The 21,821-nt window shown below is 41.6% G+C and overlaps 2 protein-coding genes across 5 annotated transcripts in view; both read right to left on the reverse strand.

The window, feature by feature from the left end:
• On the reverse strand, window positions 1-17,874 carry NOXRED1 (NADP dependent oxidoreductase domain containing 1). 3 transcript variants are annotated; one of them, XM_040477843.1, is made up of 7 exons: window positions 17,766-17,874; window positions 13,548-13,719; window positions 11,661-11,863; window positions 7,125-7,305; window positions 6,376-6,527; window positions 5,519-5,741; window positions 1-697 (listed from the first exon to the last, which is right to left on the reverse strand). In XM_040477843.1, exons 1-7 carry the CDS (start codon window positions 17,800-17,802, stop codon window positions 520-522), a joined length of 1,146 nt encoding a protein of 381 aa, XP_040333777.1. In that variant the 5' UTR covers window positions 17,803-17,874; the 3' UTR covers window positions 1-519. The 3 variants fall into 3 exon arrangements, with proteins under 3 accessions (XP_040333777.1, XP_040333779.1, XP_040333780.1); XM_040477845.1 differs by lacking the exon at window positions 17,766-17,874 and adding an exon at window positions 14,249-14,634; XM_040477846.1 differs by lacking the exon at window positions 17,766-17,874 and adding an exon at window positions 14,253-14,336.
• VIPAS39 (VPS33B interacting protein, apical-basolateral polarity regulator, spe-39 homolog) overlaps window positions 14,823-21,821 on the reverse strand; it is a 26,508-nt gene continuing 19,509 nt past the window's right edge. The window contains exons 15-20 of one of the 2 annotated variants that reach the window (XM_040477841.1): window positions 21,519-21,560; window positions 21,103-21,192; window positions 19,975-20,061; window positions 19,303-19,392; window positions 18,797-18,901; window positions 14,823-18,048 (exon numbers count right to left, since the gene is read on the reverse strand). In XM_040477841.1, coding sequence (XP_040333775.1) covers window positions 18,028-18,048; window positions 18,797-18,901; window positions 19,303-19,392; window positions 19,975-20,061; window positions 21,103-21,192; window positions 21,519-21,560 — 435 coding nt within the window. In that variant the 3' untranslated portion in view covers window positions 14,823-18,027. The remainder of the gene's footprint in view (window positions 18,049-18,796; window positions 18,902-19,302; window positions 19,393-19,974; window positions 20,062-21,102; window positions 21,193-21,518; window positions 21,561-21,821) is intronic. The other variant, XM_040477842.1, reaches the window with a different exon arrangement.

Raw genomic sequence — 21,821 nt, forward strand, 5'->3', positions numbered from 1 at the left:
TGGTTTAAATGGGAACAGCTTTAAATAAGATAATTCCAGAACAGTCATATATAGCTGAAATAAGCATGAAATGAGTCATAATTCAATTAAGATTGTTTACCACACATTTTACTTCTTTATCCAAAATGGTAGGAAAAGCAAGCTGTATCGTTTGTCAGCTACTCACTGCTACAGGAGAACAAGCTGCAATATATAGTCTAAACAGCTAATAATTTAGCTTTTAGAAGTGAAATAATTTATATTAACACGGCTTTCCTAGGGAAGCGGCTTACTTAAGTGTGTCAGGTTATATAGTTTCTTTTGGTTGCTTCCAAAAGCCAGACATACCCAAATATACTGATGTAAAAGACTTCTTGTTTTATTCTATATTTTAAAGAACATCAGTATAATTTTCTAATTCCTTAATGCCCAACATGTGGCAAACACAATGTAATCACATGATTCCTAATGTGAATTGTGATAATCAGGGTACAACCATTGTGGAAGGGAAAAGAATCCTGATTCCTGAGGTCTCTTCTCTTATTGGGAGGGAGAGCCTCTGGAGACCACTGGCTGCTGTTTTTTGGTTAGGGAGATGCCAAATGAATCACAGTATAGAAGGGTAAGGTGGTCCTGGAGAGCAGTACTGGTTGAGAGCTGCTGACTAAAGGGAGTTTCCTTGAGTTGCACAGCAGTCAGATCAAACCAGGGGAAAGGCCTGGAGTGAAAAAAAAATACTGTTACTTTTTAACATCTGTTCAGTACATCTGATTTGGCTGTTAAACAGAACAGGAAATAAGGTACTTTATTTTTATATCAAACTAATTAAAATTCATAGTTAAACATTCAGCTAGAACTATTCACTATGTGGATTTAATTGTACTTATGATTTTTGTACTTATGCACATTTTTCTAAGTGTGCAGGAATTCATAATTAATTAAAGAATGATTATAATAATGACATTGATGTTCTTTTCAGTATATTTCCCTTGAATTTAGAAACAGAATATGTAAGAGGATCATGGACATTAGGAATACAAAAGATCTCATTTCTTTTTAGCTGTTCTCTTCAACAGGGGTGCCTGGGTGGTTCAGTCGGTTAAGCGGCTTACTTTGGCTCAGGTCATGATCTCATGGTCGGTGAGTTTGAGCCCTGCCTCGGGCTCTGTGCTGACAGCTCAGAGCCTGGAGCCTGTTTCGGATTCTGTGTCTCCTTCTCTCTCTCCCTCTCCCTCTCTCTCTCTCTCTCTCTCTCTCTCTCTCTCTCTCTGCCCCTCCCCCACCTGCACTCTGTCTCAAAAATAAATACTAAAAAAAAAATTTTTTTTAAAGATATCTTCTTCAACAAATGGGGTGCCTGGGTGGCTCAGTTGTTAAGCGTCCAACTTCAGCTCAGGTCATGATCTCACGGGTTCATGAACGGGGTCTGTGCTGACAGCTTGGAGCCTGAAGCCTGCTTCAGATTCTGTGTCTCCCTCTCTCTCTGCCCCTCCCCAGCTGACACTCTGTCTCTATCAAAAATTAATAAAAAGCACTAAGGGGCGCCTGGGTGGCGCAGTCGGTTAAGCCTCCGACTTCAGCCAGGTCACGATCTCGCACTCCATGAGTTCGAGCCCCGCGTCGGGCTCTGGGCTGATGGCTCAGAGCCTGGAGCCTGTTTCCGATTCTGTGTCTCCCTCTCTCTCTGCCCCTCCCCCATTCATGCTCTGTCTCTCTCTGTCCCAAAAATAAATAAACATTGAAAAAAAAAAATTTTTAAAAATTAATAAAAAGCACTAAAAGAAAAAAAGAGGGGCGCCTGGGTGGCTCAGTCGGTTGAGCACCGGCTTCAGCTCAGGTCACGATCTCACGGTCCGTGATCCGTGAGTTCGAGCCCCGCGTCAGGCTCTGTGCTGACAGCTCAGAGCCTGGAGCCTGTTTCCGATTCTGTGTCTCCCTCTCTCTCTGACCCTCCCCCATTCATGCTCTGTCTCTCTCTGTCTCAAAAATAAATAAACGTTAAAAAAAAAAATTAAAAAAAAAAGAAAAAAGATATCCTCTTCAACTTATTAAGGTATATAGATCAACACATGTATAGGGACTTTCAAGTCTTTTTTTTTATCTATAAGTTCCCCTTCCTCTTTTTTTTCCTTGCAGTTTTTTTGTTGAAGAAATTAGGTTGTTTATCCTCTAAAATTTCCCATATTCTAGATTTTGCTGATAATATCTCATGGTCATTTAACATTTTCCTGTCTCTTGAATTTATATCTATACTTGATCAAATTCTGGGGTTTTTTGTAAGAGTATTTCATCTGTATCTATTTTTATCCAGAAATACATTGTCTCTCTTTCTGCAGTGTTAAGACTGATTAATGGATTCAGTCTGATCTATTCATTATAAAGCTCCCCCATCAACTTTTCACCTATAGTTGCCTAGATTATTTCATTAGAGTTTACAAAATGATGATATTCTACCACTCCTTCATTTAAGAAGGAATCTTTCAACTTTATAAATAGTGCCAGAAGCCAAGAGAAAACATCCTACTCAGTAATTTAACATTAAAAACATAGCCTATTTTCAAGTTCATTTGTCACAGCAAATATTGAGAGTAGTTACCTCTTGAAAATGGGATTTAAGGGAGGTACTTTCACTTTCTGTTTGGTACATTTTAGTTGATATCCTATTTACTATAAACATTTGTTACTTTTCTAATTTTTAAAGTCATTTTTTAAAAATTCACATGAAAAATAAATGCATAAGGACTTTGGAAAATAATAGGGGTACCTGGGTGTCTTAGACAGTTGAGCGTCCAACTTCGGCTCAGGTCATGATCTCGCAGTTCGTGAGTTTGAGCCCCTTGTCAGGTTCTGTGCTGACAGCTCAGAGCCTGGAGTCTGCTTCAGATTCTATCTCTCTCTCTGTCCCTCTCCTACTCGTGCTCTGTCTCCCTCTCTCTCTCAAAAAATGAGTAAACATTTAAAAATTAAAAAAAAAACAAAAACCCAGCAACTCTGTGAGACAATGAAGCAATGCCTTTAAAACTCTGAGGCAAAATTACTTCTAACTTAGAATTCTACACCTGGCTATGTTCTCATAAAATATCAGGTTAGAGGGGCGCCTGGGTGGCGCAGTCGGTTAAGCGTCCGACTTCAGCCAGGTCACGATCTCTCGGTCTGTGAGTTCGAGCCCTGCGTCACGCTCTGGGCTGATGGCTCAGAGCCTGGAGCCTGTTTCCGATTCTGTGTCTCCCTCTCTTCTGGCCCTCCCCCGTTCATGCTCTGTCTCTCTCTGTCCCAAAAATAAATAAAAAACGTTGAAAAAAAATTTTTTTTAAATAAAAAAAAAATAATAAAAAAATAAAAAAAATATTAGGTTAGAATAAAAACATTTTCAGACACAGTCTCTATAATTACATTGTTTTCAAAAGAAGCTACCGAAAGAAGATATGATCCACCACTATGAAAGAGTAAACCATACCAGAGGAAGAGGGATCCAGGAAAAAGAGATACAATGTAAGAGAGAGAAAGGAATCCCAGGCTAAGGGTGAAGGGAAATCCCCAAACTAGAAGTGCTTCACTGGCCTTTGGTGATTAATTAGAATTCGAGAGATGGGAGACAATCAAGGATTACTTCCAGGCTTCTGTTTAAACAACTTGGCAAAAGAGCATGTAATTAGGTAAGAAACACCAGCAGAGCAGGTATGAGAGCAGGTATGCTTCTGGACATGTTGAGTTTGAGGGGAGATGGTGACTACAAACTTAACTTGGGTAGAGAGTTGACTCTAGGCTAGAGAAAGAGTCATTTGCTGTCAGTGCAAAGATGGCAACCTAAGTCCCTGAACTGGAAATGATCACCCATGAACAAAGTGTAGAATGGCAATAAAGAAGGCCTAGGACAGAGCCCTGAAAACTCCCAGACATAAAGATGAGGCAAAAGAGGAGCTGGCAAAGGAGGGGCTAGAGAGACAGGAAGAAAATGAGAAGAACCTAAGGGTATCATGAAAGCCAAGAAAAGAGATTGCTTCAAGAAGGATTCAAGAGTTCCAGGTTCAATAGTCAAGGAAGAGGAGGATTAAAAATTGCCAAATGAGGGGCACCTGGGTGGCTCAGTCGGTTGAGCGTCCGACTTCAGCTCAGGTCATGGTCTTGCAGTTCGTGAGTTTGAGCCCTATGTCGGGCTCTGTGCTAACAAACGGCTCAGAGCCTGGAGCCTGCTTCAGATTCTGTATCTCTCTCTCTCTCTCCCCCTCCCCGACTCATGCTCTGCTTCTCTCTGTCTCTCAAAAATAAATAAATGTTAAAAAAAATAATAATAAATAAATTGTTCGGGCACCTGGGTGGCTCAGTCGGTTAAGCTTCTGACTTCAGCTCAGGTCATGATCTCACAGTTCATGGGTTGGAGCCCCACATCAGGCTCTGTGCTGACAGCTCAGAGCCTGGACCCCGCTTCGGATTCTGTGTCTCCCTCTCCCTCTCTGCCCCTCCCCTGCTTGCTCTCTCTCTCTCTCTCTCTCTCAAAATAAATAAATGTTTAAAAAAATACTTAAAAAAAATTGCCAAATGAATTTAGTGGCATGGAAGTCACTGGTAATAAGGGCAACAGTTTTTCCCTATTAGATTATCAAAGATTAAAAAGGTTGATTCTTATAGCTATCAAGCTATGGAGAAATGGCACACTCATACACACTGGTGGAAATGTAAATAAGCACCACATTTTTTAAAGAATTTTTTTTTAAGTTTATTTATTTAGAGAGAGATACAGTGTGTGCGTGCAGGCATGCGAGTAGGGGAAGGACAGAGAGAGAATCCTAAGCAGCCTCCACGCTGTCAGTGCAGAGCCCAACATGGGGCTCAATCCCAACAACCTTAAGATCATGACCTGAGTCAAAATCAAGAGTCAGACACTTAACCGACTGAGCCACCCAGGTGCTCTAAGCACCACGTTTTTGATAAGCAATTTGGGAATACCTATCAAACATAAAATGTATATACCCTCTAACCCAGAAATATTCTTCTAGAATATTCTAGATATTCATCCAGCAGAAATATTGGTACAAGTGTGCAAGCTATGTATAAAAATGTTCATATGCAGACCCTTATTCAGATTTTGAGGCAGGGAGAAACTACATTACCATCAAGAATAAATAAGATGAATAAATTCAATGAAATGCCCAATGGATCCCTATGCATTGTTTATAAATAGAGTAGATATGATTGTACTGACGTAGAATGGCATCCACAACATAGTAAATGAAAAATCAGCATATATAGTCCCCATGTTTCAAAAATGTACAGATATAGATACGCATACACATTATAATACCATGATAATATAAATGTTTGTAAATACATAGATTAAAAGACAAAAATATAAAACTCACTGGAGGTAAAGTCTATGAAACGGTATTTGAGGAGCAAAGGAGAGCTTTCGCTCTTCCACTAGTTGGATTTTTCACAAGAATGTATTATTTTTATAAAATTTTAAAGATCACGTGAAAGGAAAAAGCATCTGCTAAGATGTGTGGGAGAAATTAGAATAGCCAGCTGTCTGATGCCTTACCTTTTCTGAGATAGGTTCTTGGTATAGACTTGGTTGACAAAATCACCTAATTGAAATTTGGGGCAAGATGCTCCATCCTTCTCACAGTCTTCAAAGTGCACAGAGAGGAACAGTTCATTCAGATGTTGCAGCACTTGTAAGTGGGGCATGTCCTTTGCGGTGCAGATGTTTAGGATGGCGTAGAACACTCCCTCCAACCACTTGATATTGAGGATTATTCCCCCTACACATTAATGGGAAGGGAAATACCAGTCAGCACCACCAAAAAGGTTTGCCGGGAACACAGGACAAAGAACAGTCACCTTTTTTCCAAGACAGGTGGGTCATATGAACCTCAAGATAAGCAAACACTCCTCTTTCTGGGCCAAGAGCCCTGATTGTGCCCTTTATAACAAATCATGTATCAACCCCACCACAGGAGGACAGGTATGACTAATGTAGACGTTGCTAATGGCAAAAGCATCTCTAGAAATCTCTAGAATGATCCTCCCAATAAGGAGAAGAAACTAAGGAAAAATGCAAGATTAGAGCAGGGAAATGCCATTTAATGCCAGACAGCACATCCTCCTGTTTAAATAGGCTCTCCCCTCTGGCTGTTTCTGGCTCAGCCTTAACAGGTCCAAATACTCAGACTTGTCTGCTTTCCTTAATGGAGGCTGCTTTTTGTTACCAAAGCTGTTCCCATTCAAAACTAAACAGCTGAGAATGTATCCAGCTTGTACTCCCCCTACACACATAACCCAAGACAGACAGACAGACACACACACACACACACACACACACAGGGATTATAAAATAGTACCAGGCCGAGAGGAAGTAACTTTCAAAAGAGTGCCAAACACACAGCAAGCCTTTACCAGCAGAACTGTAGGGGCAGGTAGCCTGAAGGGTCGCAGGATCTTGGAGAGCAGCTGTGATCTCCTTATTGGCCCCCCAGATGTTGACAAAATCTTCAACACACTGATACTGAGGCCGCAAGATATTGGTGTGGTTCAGCAGGAGTTTCAACCTGAAAGGAAATCCCCCAAGACATGGAGTGCTGGGCCAGGACTATCATAAACCACCACAGGATCCATTGCATTGGATCATATCCAACCCCAACAACATCCTCCCCTGCACAACACCGCTCAGGGGCAAACATGGGTGGAGGCAGCACTGAGGGCACTGCTTATTAGTTGGACTCTTTCAACCACTAACACTTAGTGAATGTTGTCTCATGCCAAACACCAGGCTAGACAATAGGGGCACAAAAATATTATTTGACACATGCTGTGAATCATTTTTCATGTTGGTCACTGGTGGTTTCCCTTCCCATTAATGCACAAGGGGAACGCTAGTCAGCCTCAAGTAGTGGGAAGCAATGCGCCATTGCAGTTCTAAACATTTGCACATCAAAGAAAATGTTCCACCCACAAGTGCTGTTTGTGGAAAAGTGGGGAAGACACAATTAGAAAGGCTGGCTGGGTGTGGCAGGAGAAGCTGCTTCTACCTTATTACCGGGAATGACCAACTCCATGAGGTAGGGGGCCAGGGTGGAGGTGGGGGGTAGAAGCCAGATATGAGGGGATATGGTTCTGCCAGTTCCGTGCTCTCCCTAACAGGATACCTGGCTATTGGGATAGCAGCTGCGAAGCTGTACACAATGCAACCTTTTTCTAGGCGGGCTTGAATTTCCAGACAGATAGTAGGCAGCTGAGATGGCAGGCAGCAGAGGAATATCAAGTTGGCCCAGTTCACCAGATAAGGGTTATGGTAAAAGCACTGGATTCCCAGTTTCTGGAACTCATCTGGGAGGGATAAAGGAAGAAAGAAAGATCATAGTACAAATGAGTTTGAGCTAAACATCAACTATGGGGAGAGGATGACAATTACTTCATCTCAAGTCCTGTCGACACATAAATCAAAGAATTCCCCTCACATCTTCTAGAAGACACAGGTAATGCCCTAACCCCATTATCAAAGCAGCTAGCACCACTGCAACAGTGCTTGAGATTACAATTCATCCTTATCTTCTTTTAGACCTAATGCTAGAATTTTTCAGGTTTGTTTGTTTATTTTTGAGAAAGAAAAAATCTGGAAGAAGCCTTCTTGCTCTAATTTACTGAAGGCTTACCACATGCCAGATAGTGTACAAAGTACTCTACGTACATTGTAAGGGAATCCTCACAAGGACCTTCTGAGACAGAGATTGGTATTATTCCTATATTACAAATGAGGAAAGTGAGGTTTCAAGAAATCATTTGGCTTGCCTAGAGTTACACAGCTAACTGGCTTGAGCTCTCAGGTAGGAATGGCTAAGAGAGTGGAAGAGTATAGGGCAGAGGCTGGGAGGAGTCTGGAAAGATATACTTATGGTTTCAGTAAAGTAGACACAACTGACTGTTAACAAGATACTTTTAAATGTTGAGAGAAATGTGGTAGCTCATGTATTTTCAGTATATCAGTCACTGATAGTTAATCATTTGTACTTTTTCAATATGGATTTCAAAAGTAAAAATGTAAACTCACATAAGGCAGCATGTTTTAATTGCTATTGGAAAACAGAATATTATAGACATTGGAGGGGTGAGTTTTTATTTTCACTACCAAGAGTACATGATACATGTGATGCTATTGTTATCTGGGCACTTGTAAACCTAGAAGATGGACAGGACAAAGAGGAAGTTTAAAAAATATACACAAGGGCACCTGGGTGGCTCAGTCAGTTGAGTGTCTGACTCTTGATTTCAGCTCAGATCATGATGCCAGGGTCATGGGATTAAGCTCCGCATCAGGCTCCATGCTGAACATGGAGCCTGCTTGAGATTCTCTCTCTCTCTCTCTCTCTCTCTCCCTCCCTCCCTCCCTCCCTCCCTCCCCTGCTCATGCTCTAACATAAAAAAAGAAAACATGCACAGCCATTCTTCTTTCATGTTTTGCTCTCAAAAGTGTACAGACTCTGATGCTAAGCATTTTGAGTTCCTGCTTCCTGACACAACATGCAGTGATATTCTAAAACTACAATTTCAGGGGCACCTGGGTGGCTCAGCATCTGACTCTTGATTTCAGCTCAGGTCATGATCTCATGGTTCATGAGGTTGAGCCCGGCATCGAGCTCTGCGCTGGTAGTGCAGAGCCTGTTTGGGATTGTCTCTCTCTCTCTCTCTCTCTCTCTCTCTCTCTCTCTCTCTCTCTGCACCTCCCCTGCTCATGCCCTTAAATTAATTAGTTAATTAATTTTAAAAACTGCAATTTTATTATTAAAAAATATAGTGCTTTCCAAGGAATATATGTACCTTATTGAAATATCACATATACTAGTCCTATTGATAAGATTTAAGAGATTTGTCTTGGGTGTAAGATTTTTTTCAAGTTTCTTTAATACAGAAAGAATGCTTGCAAACTAATAAGAAAAAAAATTAGAAAAAAATGTTCAGCATTCCACACAAAAGTTGAACAAAAAGAACTCAAAAAAGATAAAATAGCAATAAACCTATAAAAAATATTCAGTTCTTCTGGGAGAGTGTTATGCTAAGTGAAATAAGCCATACAGAGAAAGACAGATACCATATGGTTTCACTCTTATGTGGATCCTGAGAAACTTAACAGAAACCCATGGGGGAGGGGAAGGAAAAAAAAAAAGAGGTTAGAGTGGAAGAGAGCCAAAGCATTAAGAGACTCTTAAAAACTGAGAACAAACTGGGGCGCCTGGGTGGCGCAGTCGGTTAAGCGTACGACTTCAGCCAGGTCATGATCTCGCGGTCCGTGAGTTCAAGCCCCGTGTCAGGCTCTGGGCTGATGGCTCGGAGCCTGGAGCCTGTTTCCGATTCTGTGTCTCCCTCTCTCTCTGCCCCTCGCCCGTTCACGCTCTCTCTCTGTCCCAAAAATAAATAAAAAACGTTGAAAAAAAAATTAAAAAAAAAACAAAACTGAGAACAAACTGAGGGTTGATGGGGGGTGGGAGGGGAGGGTGGGTGATGGGTATTGAGGAGGGAACCTCTTGGGATGAGCACTGGGTGTTGTATGGAAACCAATTTGACAATAAACTTCATATATTGAAAAAAATATAAATAAATCACCTTTATAACCTGAAAAAAAAATTCAGTTCTTCTAGTGATCAATGAAGAATATATTAAACAAGAAAAATTTTAGTCATATTTAAATGATTATTAAAAAAAAAAAGGATTCCCAGAACTGACAAGAGTATAGTGAAATGGGTGTTCTTTTTTTTTAAATATCATTTATTGTCAAATTGACTTACATACAACACCCAGTGCTCATCCCAACAAGTGCCCTCCTCAATGCCCACCACCCACTTTAGTGAAATGGGTGTTCTTACACAATTCTGGTGAAAGCATACATCCCTTTTTGGAAGTCAATTTGAAAAACTATATTAGAAGTTTCTTTAAAAAACTAAACAACGTACCATACGATCTAGCCATTTCACTTCCAGGAATTTACCTATGAAAAATTGAAGCATTTGTCCACACTAATATCTGTACACAAATGTACATAGTAGCCTTATGTATAATAGCTAAAACCAGGAAACACCTGGATGTCCACCACCAGCTGAACAGATAAACTATGGAATACTCATGCCATGAAGTACTACTCAGATATAAAAAGAATATCAATATGTGAAACAAATGGGTATGTCTCAAAATAATTATGCAGAGTGAAAGAAGTCAGAATGTAAAAGTACAAATTGTATTATTCCATTTATATAAAATTCTAGAAAATGCAAACTAATTGATGGTGACAGAATTCAGATCAGTGGTTTCATGGGGAGCTGCAAGGAGGTAGAGAGAGAAATTACAAGGAAAGTTTTGGGAGTGATGAATAAGTTCATTACCTTAATTGTGTTGATGGTTTCACAGGTGTACAAAGATGTGCCAAAACACAGATGTGTCAAAACATCAAACTGTACACTTTGAAAATGTGCAATTATACACAAATTATATCTTAATAAAGATGTACTTATTCTCTGACCTAGTAATTTTATTTTTTAAAGTATGTGCAAGGAAATCCAACCAAATACAACATAAATTACCATACAGCCATATTTTGGGATACTAGATAGCCTTAAAAGCATTATTTTGAAGAATGTTAAGTAATAGGAGAATATGCTTATGATAAATTAAGTGAAAAATGGAGAATGCAAACAACTTTGTACAGTATCAATTACTGATATAATCTGATATGAGCAGAGAAATATAGGAAGGAAATGGTAACCCTGGTAAGGGGATTATAGTTATTATTTACTTCATTATAGAATATTCTAAATTTCCTATAATATACATAAAATTATGTTATACTTTTATTACTGAAGTATAACTTATATACAGGGCACACACACATCCGAAGTATCTAGTCTTATCATTTTTGACAAATGCATACACCCATGTAACTCATACCTTTCTCAAGATATTGAACATTTTCATCTCCCCAAAAAGTTCCTTTGGGTCCCTCCTCTGTCAGTCTCCCCAGAAGCAACCACTCTTCTGACCTCTATCATCATAGACTAGTAAGTAAAATTATTATAAAACATTTTTTTCAAATTTAGTAATTGTTATTTTTAAAAACACAAGGCCAAATGTTTGGAACTGGTTAATACCCACCAGACTCTAACTGGTCCAATGAGAAGATCTGAACTCTCTTTAGAAAACTTTTCTGTATCAAAGACTCAGAAAGCTATTTTATCACCAAGGGCACAGGGAGGAGAGATGGATATAAAACATTTACAGGGAGAAGAAAGTTTTCCTCTTTTTTTTTAGTTCCAGTAAAAAGCAAAAGATTTATTTGATCTGAAGAGAAACAGAAGCATGAGAAGAAAGTTGTTTTAAGGAACAAGTTAAAACCCATCTTTCCATGGGCCCCTGGCTGGGTCAGTTGGTGGAGCTTGAGACTCTTGATCTCAGGATTGTGAGTTCAAGTCCCACATTGGGTGCAGAAGTTACTTAAAAATAAAACCTTTAAAACACACACACACACACACACACACACACACACACACACACACACACACACACAAACATCTTCCTAGCTTTTCTCAGGGCTAGCAAGCAGAGAACTCAGCGTGTTGCGTGCAGGGGTTCCTCCTTCAAGGAACCTCTTCAAAATGGCCTCATCAACACCTAAAGAGCTACCACACACTGCTCCTCACCCAGGGCCTCTGGCCTGCGAGTGGAAATCCTCAGGTTCTCAGCAGGGATGGGGACAAGCTGAAGCAGTGCACGAGCCAGCTGCTTCCCAAGGTGGCCACCTCCAATGATGCCCACCTTTAACTCATCATCATCATCATCGGGAGTGTCAGCAAGCAATCCAGTCAAGAGACACCTGGAAGTGTGCTTCTCACGTAATGATTCTCTGGAGAAGGAACACACAGACACATAAATGAATATATGCCTGTAGCTCTTAACTGTCAACCTCTGGTGTTCTCTGCTTTAACTTCCTCATATGGCAGCCTGGTGGCACCTTTAGTACTCCAGAGATAAGGCATTCCAATCAAGTGCCACTTTCCAGTATCGCTAGGGAATGAAATGTTTCTCCTGAGTGAATTTTCCAGAAAGAAAAGCATACCCCTTCAAGGGACTGAAACTTGTTTAAAACATTTTTAAATGAACATTTGTTGTTGTTGTTGTTGTTGTTGTTGTTGTTGTTGTTGTTACATGCACTGTGCATTTCCCTGCCTTAGACACAAGATCTGAATATTGAACTGTTTGACTCAGGACTATCACTGTGAACAGCCAACTGTTTATACATCATCCTGGAACACTGTGGGCCAGTTCCTTCACTGTTTCCTATGCAGACAGCTGTCAATTTTCGTTGACATCATGATAAGCATACCTTTTCTCACCCTACGCCTACTCTTTCTAGTTTGCTATTTCGCTTTTGCATAGATCTGGGGAACCAGATAACTTAGCTTTTTTCAAACATGATTTATAAAAGTGGTGTATAAGGGAAAACAGACCTGAGAAACTGAGGACCAAGGGTTTGAGGCCACTCTTTCCAGAGGCTCACTTACTGGTTCTGGATGTGTTTCCTTGGCCCAAGGTGAACAAAGTCTAACCTCTGAATATACAAGGCATTGTTTTCTGTTGTTATACTATCTTATATTTGTTCTATATTTCTGTAAAAATTGGTCTTAAGCTCTGGAGTTTCCATATATACATCATAAGCCACATTCTATTTAAGTTTTCTAAGTTGAAAGGAAAGCATTTCCTCTGTGTCCAATCCTCCCAAATAGAAAATGCCTCCGGAAGTTTCATATTTTGATTTCTCACCACTCATCTGGGATGCAACCAAAAGGTTTATGTATTCTTATCAGTCAACCAATCAGCAAACTCATTAAGCAGACTACCTCTTTGAGTTTCTGCTGTATCTGTAACATGCTCAATTTAGATCTGGTCCCACCATCTAGGAGTTGATCTAATTTCTGAGAAAGTAGTCTGGTGGCAGGGGAGCTACCAATGTTAAGGAGTAACCTAGAGTTATAGAATCCAGGAGTCTTGTCTTAAGTACCTCGCTCTCATACACTTCTTGTTTAAGTGTCTGAAGCCGCGTTGTACAAAGACACGAGAGGTCAGGACTAGACTGAGAGTATTTCTGGAATACTGTATTCATGTAAGTAACCTGGCCAAAAGGACCCCCAAAGTTTCAGGTGGTTTTCCTGTTAGGGAGAATTCCACTATTAGCTTAGCCCCCAAATTTTCGGCCAATAGCCAGAGAATAGCTAGATGTGGTAGCTGTAGAAGCCAAGTTGGTGGTCCCAATGAGGGATGAATGGATGAATGAATGAACTGATGATCATTTAACCAATCTACCCACCAAAAGGTAATCACAAGCCATGCTTTGTTATGTAACCACAGCCAAGGGATTCTGGTATGCATTTCCTGGTGCTTTCAGACCAGGAGTGATTGACTGTGGGTTGGAAAAGGTAGGAAGACACTCCCCCTGCCAAGTCTATCCTCCAATATAAAAAGTTTAAGTCGTTTGGATTCTCTGCAGTGGGATTCTTCTCCATCTGCCTGACCTTGGAGACCTAGCTTACCTCAAATTACACAGTAGCTTGCAGAAGAAAGTTGCATGGGCACAGGCCTTGATCACCAGCCCTCGAGAACGGCCCTGCAAATACAGCCAGCTGCAGTCTTCCTCTTGAATCCCATACTCAAACTGCAGGGATTCAAGGTCCTCAAGCAAGTCCATTTCCAAGCCACCATCTCCTGCAGTGATAGATACCAATCAGTTTGGCTCCCTCTCTTAGAAGACAAGGGAGTCTACGCAGGAAGGTGTGTGCCCCAGTCACAAGCTCTTGTGATGGTGGGCTTCAGCACCTCTCTCCTCTCAGATTCTGTACTTGCAGCGTGAGTCCTGGAGGATTCCTAAGCTCTGACTGCTCGCGGAGCAGGAATATCTGGATTCATGAAAAACCTGAACAAAAATCCAAAGTGATGGTCATCTACATAGGCTACACAGCCACGTTTTTCAGCAGATGCATTTACTTTAGCAGTGGGTTTCACAGGTGGTTGTGGGCCAGGGCCTTGTCCCTTCTATTCCCTCCAAGATTTTAGAAATAGGACTGAACATGTACACACCACTTCAAAGGAATTCTTCCCTTTCACTCAACTCTGTGTTCCCCACAGAATAGGAAAGGGCCCAAATTTAACATGGTCTCTTTTCTAGGCCAAGGACATCTAGAGTTTTAGAAAATGAAGCCAGAGATATGTAAGCCCATTTACATATCTCTCTCACCAACCAAAATGAGGAGAAGGTGGCTTTACTCCTAGGTACTTCTGGTCGTGGAGAGTAAGAACTACATTTCTAGAGAGAATTACCCAAGAAAGTTGTCATTATGACTCCTTAGCTACCAGATTACTTCAGTCTCTGAGCCTTAAAGGGGCCAGCCCCACCCAGAGGTTTTCTGGACTTGCCTCATGAGGACAGGAATTCTTTTTGCTTCTCCTAGGAGCACTACACCAGGGCAGTATGGGATCCTCCCTTTCCTAACAGAAGGTTCTGGACATCTAGATTTTTCCCAGACTGGAATATCATACAGATCCCAGCACTACTCAAGGTGTTATTTTTCATACCTCTTCTTTTTGTATTCAAGCTACTGAAGAATAAGACAAGTAAATTCTTGGGATATAATGTACCCCATAGTGACTATAGTTAATTATACTAGATTATATACTTGAAATTTGCTAAGAATAGATCTTAAATGTTCTCACCACACACACAAAAGGGAACTATATGAGATGACAGATGTGTTAATTAACTGGACTCTGGTAATCATTTCACAATATATATAGCAAATCATCATGCTGTATACCTTGAACATATACAATTTTTATTTGTCAATTATACTTCAGTAACGGTGGGAAAACAATCAGTGATATTCAGAACTCTATTTTATAGCAATGGCAAAATTGAGACCAGAAATCAAAACTATTCAATTCTCTAATCCACTTTTTAAAAAGTAATCTCTATACCCAACGTGGGACTCGAACTCATGATCAAAAGTCTCATGCTGCATGGACTGAGCCAGCCAGGCACCCCTCAAATCTACTTTTTAAATTAAAAGAAATTGAGGTAAAACTCACATAACACAGCCATTTGGAAGTGAACAATTCAGTACATTTGCAGTGTTGTACATGCTCTGGAACCTCTAGTTCTAAAATATTTTTATCCTCCCAGTGAAAGGAAACCCTGTACCCATTAAGCAGTTACCCCCCACTTGCTCGCCACCCTCCTCAGCCCCTGGCACCGCAAATCTTTTTGTCTCTGTGGAGTTACCTTTTTTCGCTATTTCATGTGACTAGAGCCATACAATATGTGACCTGTCGTGGCTGGCTTCTCTAATCCTTTGCATAGAAGGGCTCCTATGTCACTCACAATCTCAGCACTTGAAGTGAAGAGTATGGAAATTCTCATCAAGTCTGAGAAATACTTCCTTTGATCAAAACAGCGAGTAGGTCATCCTAATGTTGCAAGTGATATTTATTGTTCCAAAGGAAAGACAAGTTCAAAACCTCCCCACTCAGCACTGGTTAACCTGTACAGGCGTGGATCCTAGGCCCATCCTTCACTAATACATCCTCAAAAATGTGGATCCAGTGGTTGTGGCTTGGTAACATGTCAAGTTTGGCGAAGCTGAACTACATTTCCCAGAATTCCCTTCCCTCAATGTTTCCAGTTAGGGTGTGCCACAAGACTTTTGCACAGGATCTGGAAGGCTGAAGCAGCAGCCAGCTTGTGTTGCTTGCTTACAAGGCCTGGGCAGGTACTTTGCTGGCGACTGTGTTGATGCGGAGCAGCAGCTGGACCCATGATCACTACACTTTCCCCTGGATCCTCTTACAGCTTCTCACACTCCTGGGCCAGGTTTGTGTTCAGTTTCGTGACAAAGACCACCAGCTAGTTTTGCCTGCAGGACACCCACATCCTCAACATTGGAGGCGGTGACAGCTGACACAGGTTCCTGTCCAGCCTCATGGCCTCCATGTTGTCCTTGCTTTCCCTCACATTTTATTCATCTTCCCTTCCCCAATGCCTGCCCTATGGACATCCACCTCTACCACCAGATACGAAGACAACCTTCTAGAGCCTGTTTAACCAATGGCCATACTTGAGTAAAGTCAGATCCCTGTAATGAATCCCACATATAGACAGACTATATGCTCCTAGACATTCTGCTTCTCTAAATGAACCCTGATATACTAGTTAATAAGGTTAATGCGGTTTGTTATCGGCAAATAACTTGAGCACAATTTAGCAAATCCTGTTTCTTGAACAGCAAGACAGATGGTTAGGGAAGGAACTATGAGGTTACCTGGAATTGCAAAGGGGATCTCAAAGTGGAGGAGCAAGAGATAGAGTCTAATCCCCCGAAAGCAGGGTTTGTCAGCATTTGCATTACTGACATTCTGGGCAGGATAATTCTTCGTTGGCGGGGGCTGTCCTACATGGTAGGATATTTAGCAGCATCCCTTGCTTCTACCCACTTGATGCCAGTAGCATTCACCAGTTTTGTTGTAGCAACAAAGCTTCTCCAGATTTGGACAGTCTCCTGGGGCCCAAATTCTCCCAGTTGAGAACCACATGCATTTAAGCATGCTCTGTGCCTCTATACAACATCTCTTCTTTCTACCCCTTCACCTGCTCCGCACAGTCACAGGAGCATAGACTTCTACAAGTTCCAAGAGAAACATGCCCCCCTATGACAGGTTAAGATAGTGAGTCCAGAGAGAAAGGGATTCACCCAACATCACACAGCTTGTCAGCAGCAGAGCTGGGACAAGAGGCCAGGTCTTTTGTTTCCAGGTACAGTGCTCTGTTAACCACATGGCTGTACTTTGCCATAAGCACTGTTACTCCATGACCTGACGTGTGTTGACAGACTACTGAATGCGGTCACTGAGGCAGGTTTGTAGTGGTCCCAAGAGACAAGGCAATTATTTCATTGTTCTGCACAAAACAATTGGGAGGGAAAAGAGAAGGCACCAAGGAAGAAATAGCTTTATTAGGAGTCTAGGCATGTCGGGGAAACCCAATTCAGTTATAGAGAAGAGAGGCTTCTATTGGTACAGAGCAGGAGGCTAGCACTCCAGAATACCCTCTTGAAAACCAAGTGTGAAACTAAAACCTCCATCTTAATTAATATCCTAACTGTCTGAAATGCTGCTGAGTTTAGCCCTGGTGGACCTTCTGAAAGCTCCTAGTGAAATAATGAGATTTGTGCATAAAGGAAGAGCTCTCCAGCACTGCTGAATCTTAGCTCCATATAAAGTTACGGGTCTGGGGTGGGAGAAGTAGAGGAAACAGAAGTAGATAACAGGGATGTCCTTATCTCCCACACAAGGCCATCTTGGTGTGCAGGTGAAAGAGGAACCACAAGTCTCGAACAGAGGCTAGACTGGGGCAGCAGAAGGACACTGGCTGAAGAAACACGACGTCTGGGCACTCTCTGTCATTATGTGGAGGACTCTGTGCAGTCTGGTGTGAGGGCACCTCCAACAGCTCCTGGCTATACTGGCACCCCTTCCTGAGGTCCCTTGAGAGAGAGCCATTTTGGTTCTATTCTGACTTCATTCAGAGCAGAACTGCCAATGTCCAGCACCAAATCCAGGGTCATAATTAGCTGAGAGGGATGGAGTGGCCATCCTATGATCCCTGACCTCTTAGTCTAGGAGACTTCTTTTCTAGAGCAGTCATTTTCCCAGACCAAGAGAGATCTTGCCCAATATGGGCCCAATCTAGAAATTATTCCCACCTTCACTTGAGCACCAGGTGGAGAGAATCTTTCTCATGAGTCAGAGCTTTAGATCTTGGCCCTTAGATGATGATTCTTGGACAGAAGATCAGTCTGAAGCTGTCTGTGCCCAGACGCTGGTTTCTGTCCTAAAAGTAGCAGACATTGCTTGTTGATGATGGGTCCAAAGCGATGTGATACTGTAATTCTCCCAACAAAGAGCACTCTCTACTATAGGCAGGAAAGGAAGAAATGAGGCAGGTTTCAGGGTAGCTAATGCCACTTAATTCTTCCATCGAATTTGCTGTGGAAAAGAACAAACAATGATCAGTTTCCACTGACCCCTACAGACAGGCAGGGGAATACAATAAAACAAGGCTCACAGCTAGGTGAAGTAAGAATAAGGAGAATGGAGGGGGAAGTTGAAAAATGCTTTTCTAATATGTAGGGGAGTTTGCTTATTCAGAGATGAATTAAATACCCATTCTGTATCTTACAAGCCTGATTTAGGGCATTTATTCTGGCTCTGCCCTCCTCAGGACCAAGATTCACTAGCTTTAGATGACTCCATGGTAGGCTCCCAAATATCTAACAGGGAGCTAAGCTCTATGTTAACAAAAAGCTCAGTAATTTCATGCTATGAGAGATGAGTCAGTTGTGTTGCCCAAATAGCTAAAAGCTGTGTTAGCCACTTACTTCCAACCAGTAGATCACACCTGGCCCCAGAAAACTACCATCTGGATATTCTGCGTCTGCAGCAGTCATTCCCATTGTCCCTGGGCATGTACCTCCTACCTGATGTGTTTAACAATTATCAAGGTACTATGTGAAATCTCTGCCCAAGGTCCCCAGATTACCCCTGGATCATCCCACATCTCAGGAGTAATTTCTGCCTTTCAAAGCAGCGCTTCAGACCCTTAGGCTCACAGATTCTTATATCTATGATGCTCAGCTAACTGTGACCCCATCTTGGCCTTGGGAATATATACTTGATGCTACTTTGGGGATCATCTCCTGAGACTGCCTGCAGGAGGTAAACTGTAGCTGCTTACCGAGCTATTCAGAATGGCATCAATCTTCTCCTCCTCTGCAGATCCTTTATCCACTTTGCTCCTGTATGCTAGCAACTGCTGACGATCCTTCAGGTCCCGGCAAGTCTGTACCAACACACAGCAATAAAACTTCCAATGAGCCTTCTCTACAAGGGCCTTTTTCTTCCTGCCACTCCCAACACTGGGCCAAGGTTCAAGGAGAGACTGAGAGGCTACAGTGGGAGGACAGTGGGGTCAGGCACCTACAGAATTTCTTACTGAAGAGCTCATGTGGCTGGATTCAGTTCTATGAATTCTCTGAATGCAACAAATTTATAAAAAAAGAGAGGTCAAAGGGCTGGGAAAATAATACAGGAGAACAGGTCTCCAAACTAACTCTTGCCAGATCATCTTGTCTGTTAAAGCCAAAATTGAAAGAAGTACCATAGGATCTAGACAGAGAAGATCATAATCCCCCACTCTCCACTGAGGGTCTAACTCAGGCTTCTCCTTTCTTAGGGACTCACATCAATGACGACATCATGGCACTTGAATTTGGTGGCTAAGTTCAACTTTGTGTCCGCATCTTCCACCAGATTAACATACTCTTGTAATATCTATAGGAAGAGGTACTTCTGATTAATGACTCCCAGACTCATAAAACAAAGAGTTCTAAAAGCTACACAAAAAAAAATCCTGAGGAAGGCATGAGTTCCATATCTGATGTCTACAATTCCCACCATCAACCATAAGACTAGTTCTGCAATAGGGAGTGAGGTAGACTCTATGCGGTACTTCCATGCTGGCCCAGGAGAGACAGGAAGAGCACACTCTGCCTTACCCTATAATTAGACATCCATGCCAGCAACAGGTGTGTTCTAGATCTGATCCGGTGCTGTGCTCAGTGCTACTTGATGTCCTTTGTCACTGAGCTCTCCTTTTGTATCATTTGAGTAATATGTCAGTGCTCCACACGGACTAAACACAGTAGATGCTCCTCAGAGGGGGGCAGTCTGGGATTCCTTCTAAAGGGCAGAGGACAACTTTCCTACCTGACCTTTTCTATATCAAGATCCACTGCAGCTACTATATTGGCTTTAAGATAAGACCAGAGCAGATCAAGTCTCCCATCATTGACCAGTAAGAGGCTAAAAGTTAGGTCTCCTAGAGGATCCCAACTCTCTTTAGAAGGCCATTACCTGGACAGGGGCACTATTCTTGTGCAAAATTTCTACAACTCGATGGAAGCCAATGGGCGCTCTCTTCTTGGTGTAGCCCAGCCAGTTCTGAAAAGGGAAGATGAGGCAGCAGTAGCTAGACAAGAAAGACTCAACACACCTTGTAACCATTCATTTTATGGTCAGACTAGAATAACACGGTAGGGAGTGTGGATGGATGGGAGGTTTATATGCTCTCATATGTGTGTGTGTGTGTGTGTGTGTGTGTGTGTGTGTGTGTGTACGCATATATACAGCGGGGAGGCTGGCTGGCTCAGTTGGTGAAGCATGCTACTCTTGATCTCAGGGGTTGTGAGTCTGAGCCCCAGGCTGGGTGTGAAGATTACTTAAAAATAAAATCTTAAAAACAAAAAAACAAGTAAGAACCACCTAATAAAGGGAAGAAACAGAAAATTCCCAAACCTATAGTAGAAAAAAGGATATTTAAAATATAAACAAATAGAGACAACCAAAGTAATGTAAGATCCTTGATTGGATCCTGACAGCAAACACAAAAACATAAAGTTTTAAAGAGTCAATTTGAATATAGACTATACATATGATATTATATTAATGTTAAGGGCCTGGGTGGCTCAGTCAGTTAAGCATACAACTCTTGATTTCAGCTCAGGTCATGATCTCACAGTTCATGTGATCAAGCCCCCTGTCAGAGCCTGCTTGGAATTCTCTCTCTCCCTCTCTTTCTATGACCCTCCCCCACTTGCGTTTTGCCTCCCCCTCTCTCAAAATAAATAAATTTTAAAAATATATTAACATTAAATACCCTGAAATTGATAATATTGTGGTTATAAACGAAATAAATGCTTAAGTATTCAAGGGAAAAGTGTCACGATGTCTGCAACTCACTTTTAAATGGTTCAGCAAAAAAAGAGAAAGTAGATATGGCAAAATGTTAATAAACTAGTGAAATAAGTAAAGACTATTTGTGTTTATCATACTATTCTTTCAATTTTTCCTTCAGTTTGACAAATAAAAGGTTGGAGGAAAAATGTAAACCAGTAACTAGAACTCGAGATTCCCATGAGGCATGAGGTCACAAGACGGTAACTCCGAGGCCCCAGCAGCACCACACAATTCCAGGGCACCCACCTTTGTGGTAAAGAGGGCATCTACATCATGCCAGGCCCGAAGCTTGGCACGAGCAGCCAGGGCCGTCAGCACATACTGTTTATCTGGGATCTAAAAAACAGAGACCAGAGGAATTAAGGGTAAGTAGAAATGCACCAGGGAGAATTCTAGAAAAGACAGGCAAAAATATCCCCTGGGGTTGATTCTGCCCCTTAAAATGCACAAATCTCTCAAGTCATCAAGAACCTCCTCACTCCCAAGCCCCAGCACCACCGTAAGCCATTCGGTTGCAGTCTTTCTTCACTTCCACAAACTCAGTCCTTTCCACCTTTAACTGTGAATATTAAGGGACTTCTTGTGCAGGGTTACAAAGCAATATCCACTCCACATAGTTATCTTGATACTATCTTACCCAACAGTGACCAATTTATATCTACCTTAAATGTCTTCTTCAGGTTGACTGGACTGCTGAACGTCCCCTAGGATGAAAGTAGAGAAGGAATTTTAGTGTTATTGACTTTCTCAAATACCACCTAATCTAACATTTTCTTTTTACTACGTTTCACTCTGTAGCCATTTAAACACAGAAAATAATTTAAGAGAAAAACTCCACCAGGTCTAATAGGATATCACAACTTGGCTGACTGAAACTGGATTAATACATATATTTCCCAATTTTAATGTTAATCTTGTGACTATTATGATCATTCCCACCTACTACCATTAAACTCAAATCTCTT

The sequence above is a fragment of the Herpailurus yagouaroundi genome, unplaced genomic scaffold (genome assembly GCF_014898765.1).
Source record: "Herpailurus yagouaroundi ecotype Mexico unplaced genomic scaffold, PumYag 141, whole genome shotgun sequence".
In the NCBI taxonomy this organism is placed as follows: domain Eukaryota; kingdom Metazoa; phylum Chordata; class Mammalia; order Carnivora; family Felidae; genus Herpailurus; species Herpailurus yagouaroundi.

What these genes read in the sequence shown, in the direction of transcription:
- NOXRED1 (XM_040477843.1), bottom strand. Translation starts at nt 17,802, where the DNA reads ATGAGAAAGATTCTCTCCACCTGGTGCTCAAGTGAAG. An exon ending in CACCTGGTGCTCAAGTGAAG is followed by an intron (nt 13,720 to 17,765) that starts GTGGGAATAATT and finishes CTATCACTGCAG; the next exon opens with GAGATGGTGGCTTGGAAATG. An exon ending in CTGCCCCTACAGTTCTGCTG is followed by an intron (nt 5,742 to 6,375) that starts GTAAAGGCTTGC and finishes ATTAATGTGTAG; the next exon opens with GGGGAATAATCCTCAATATC.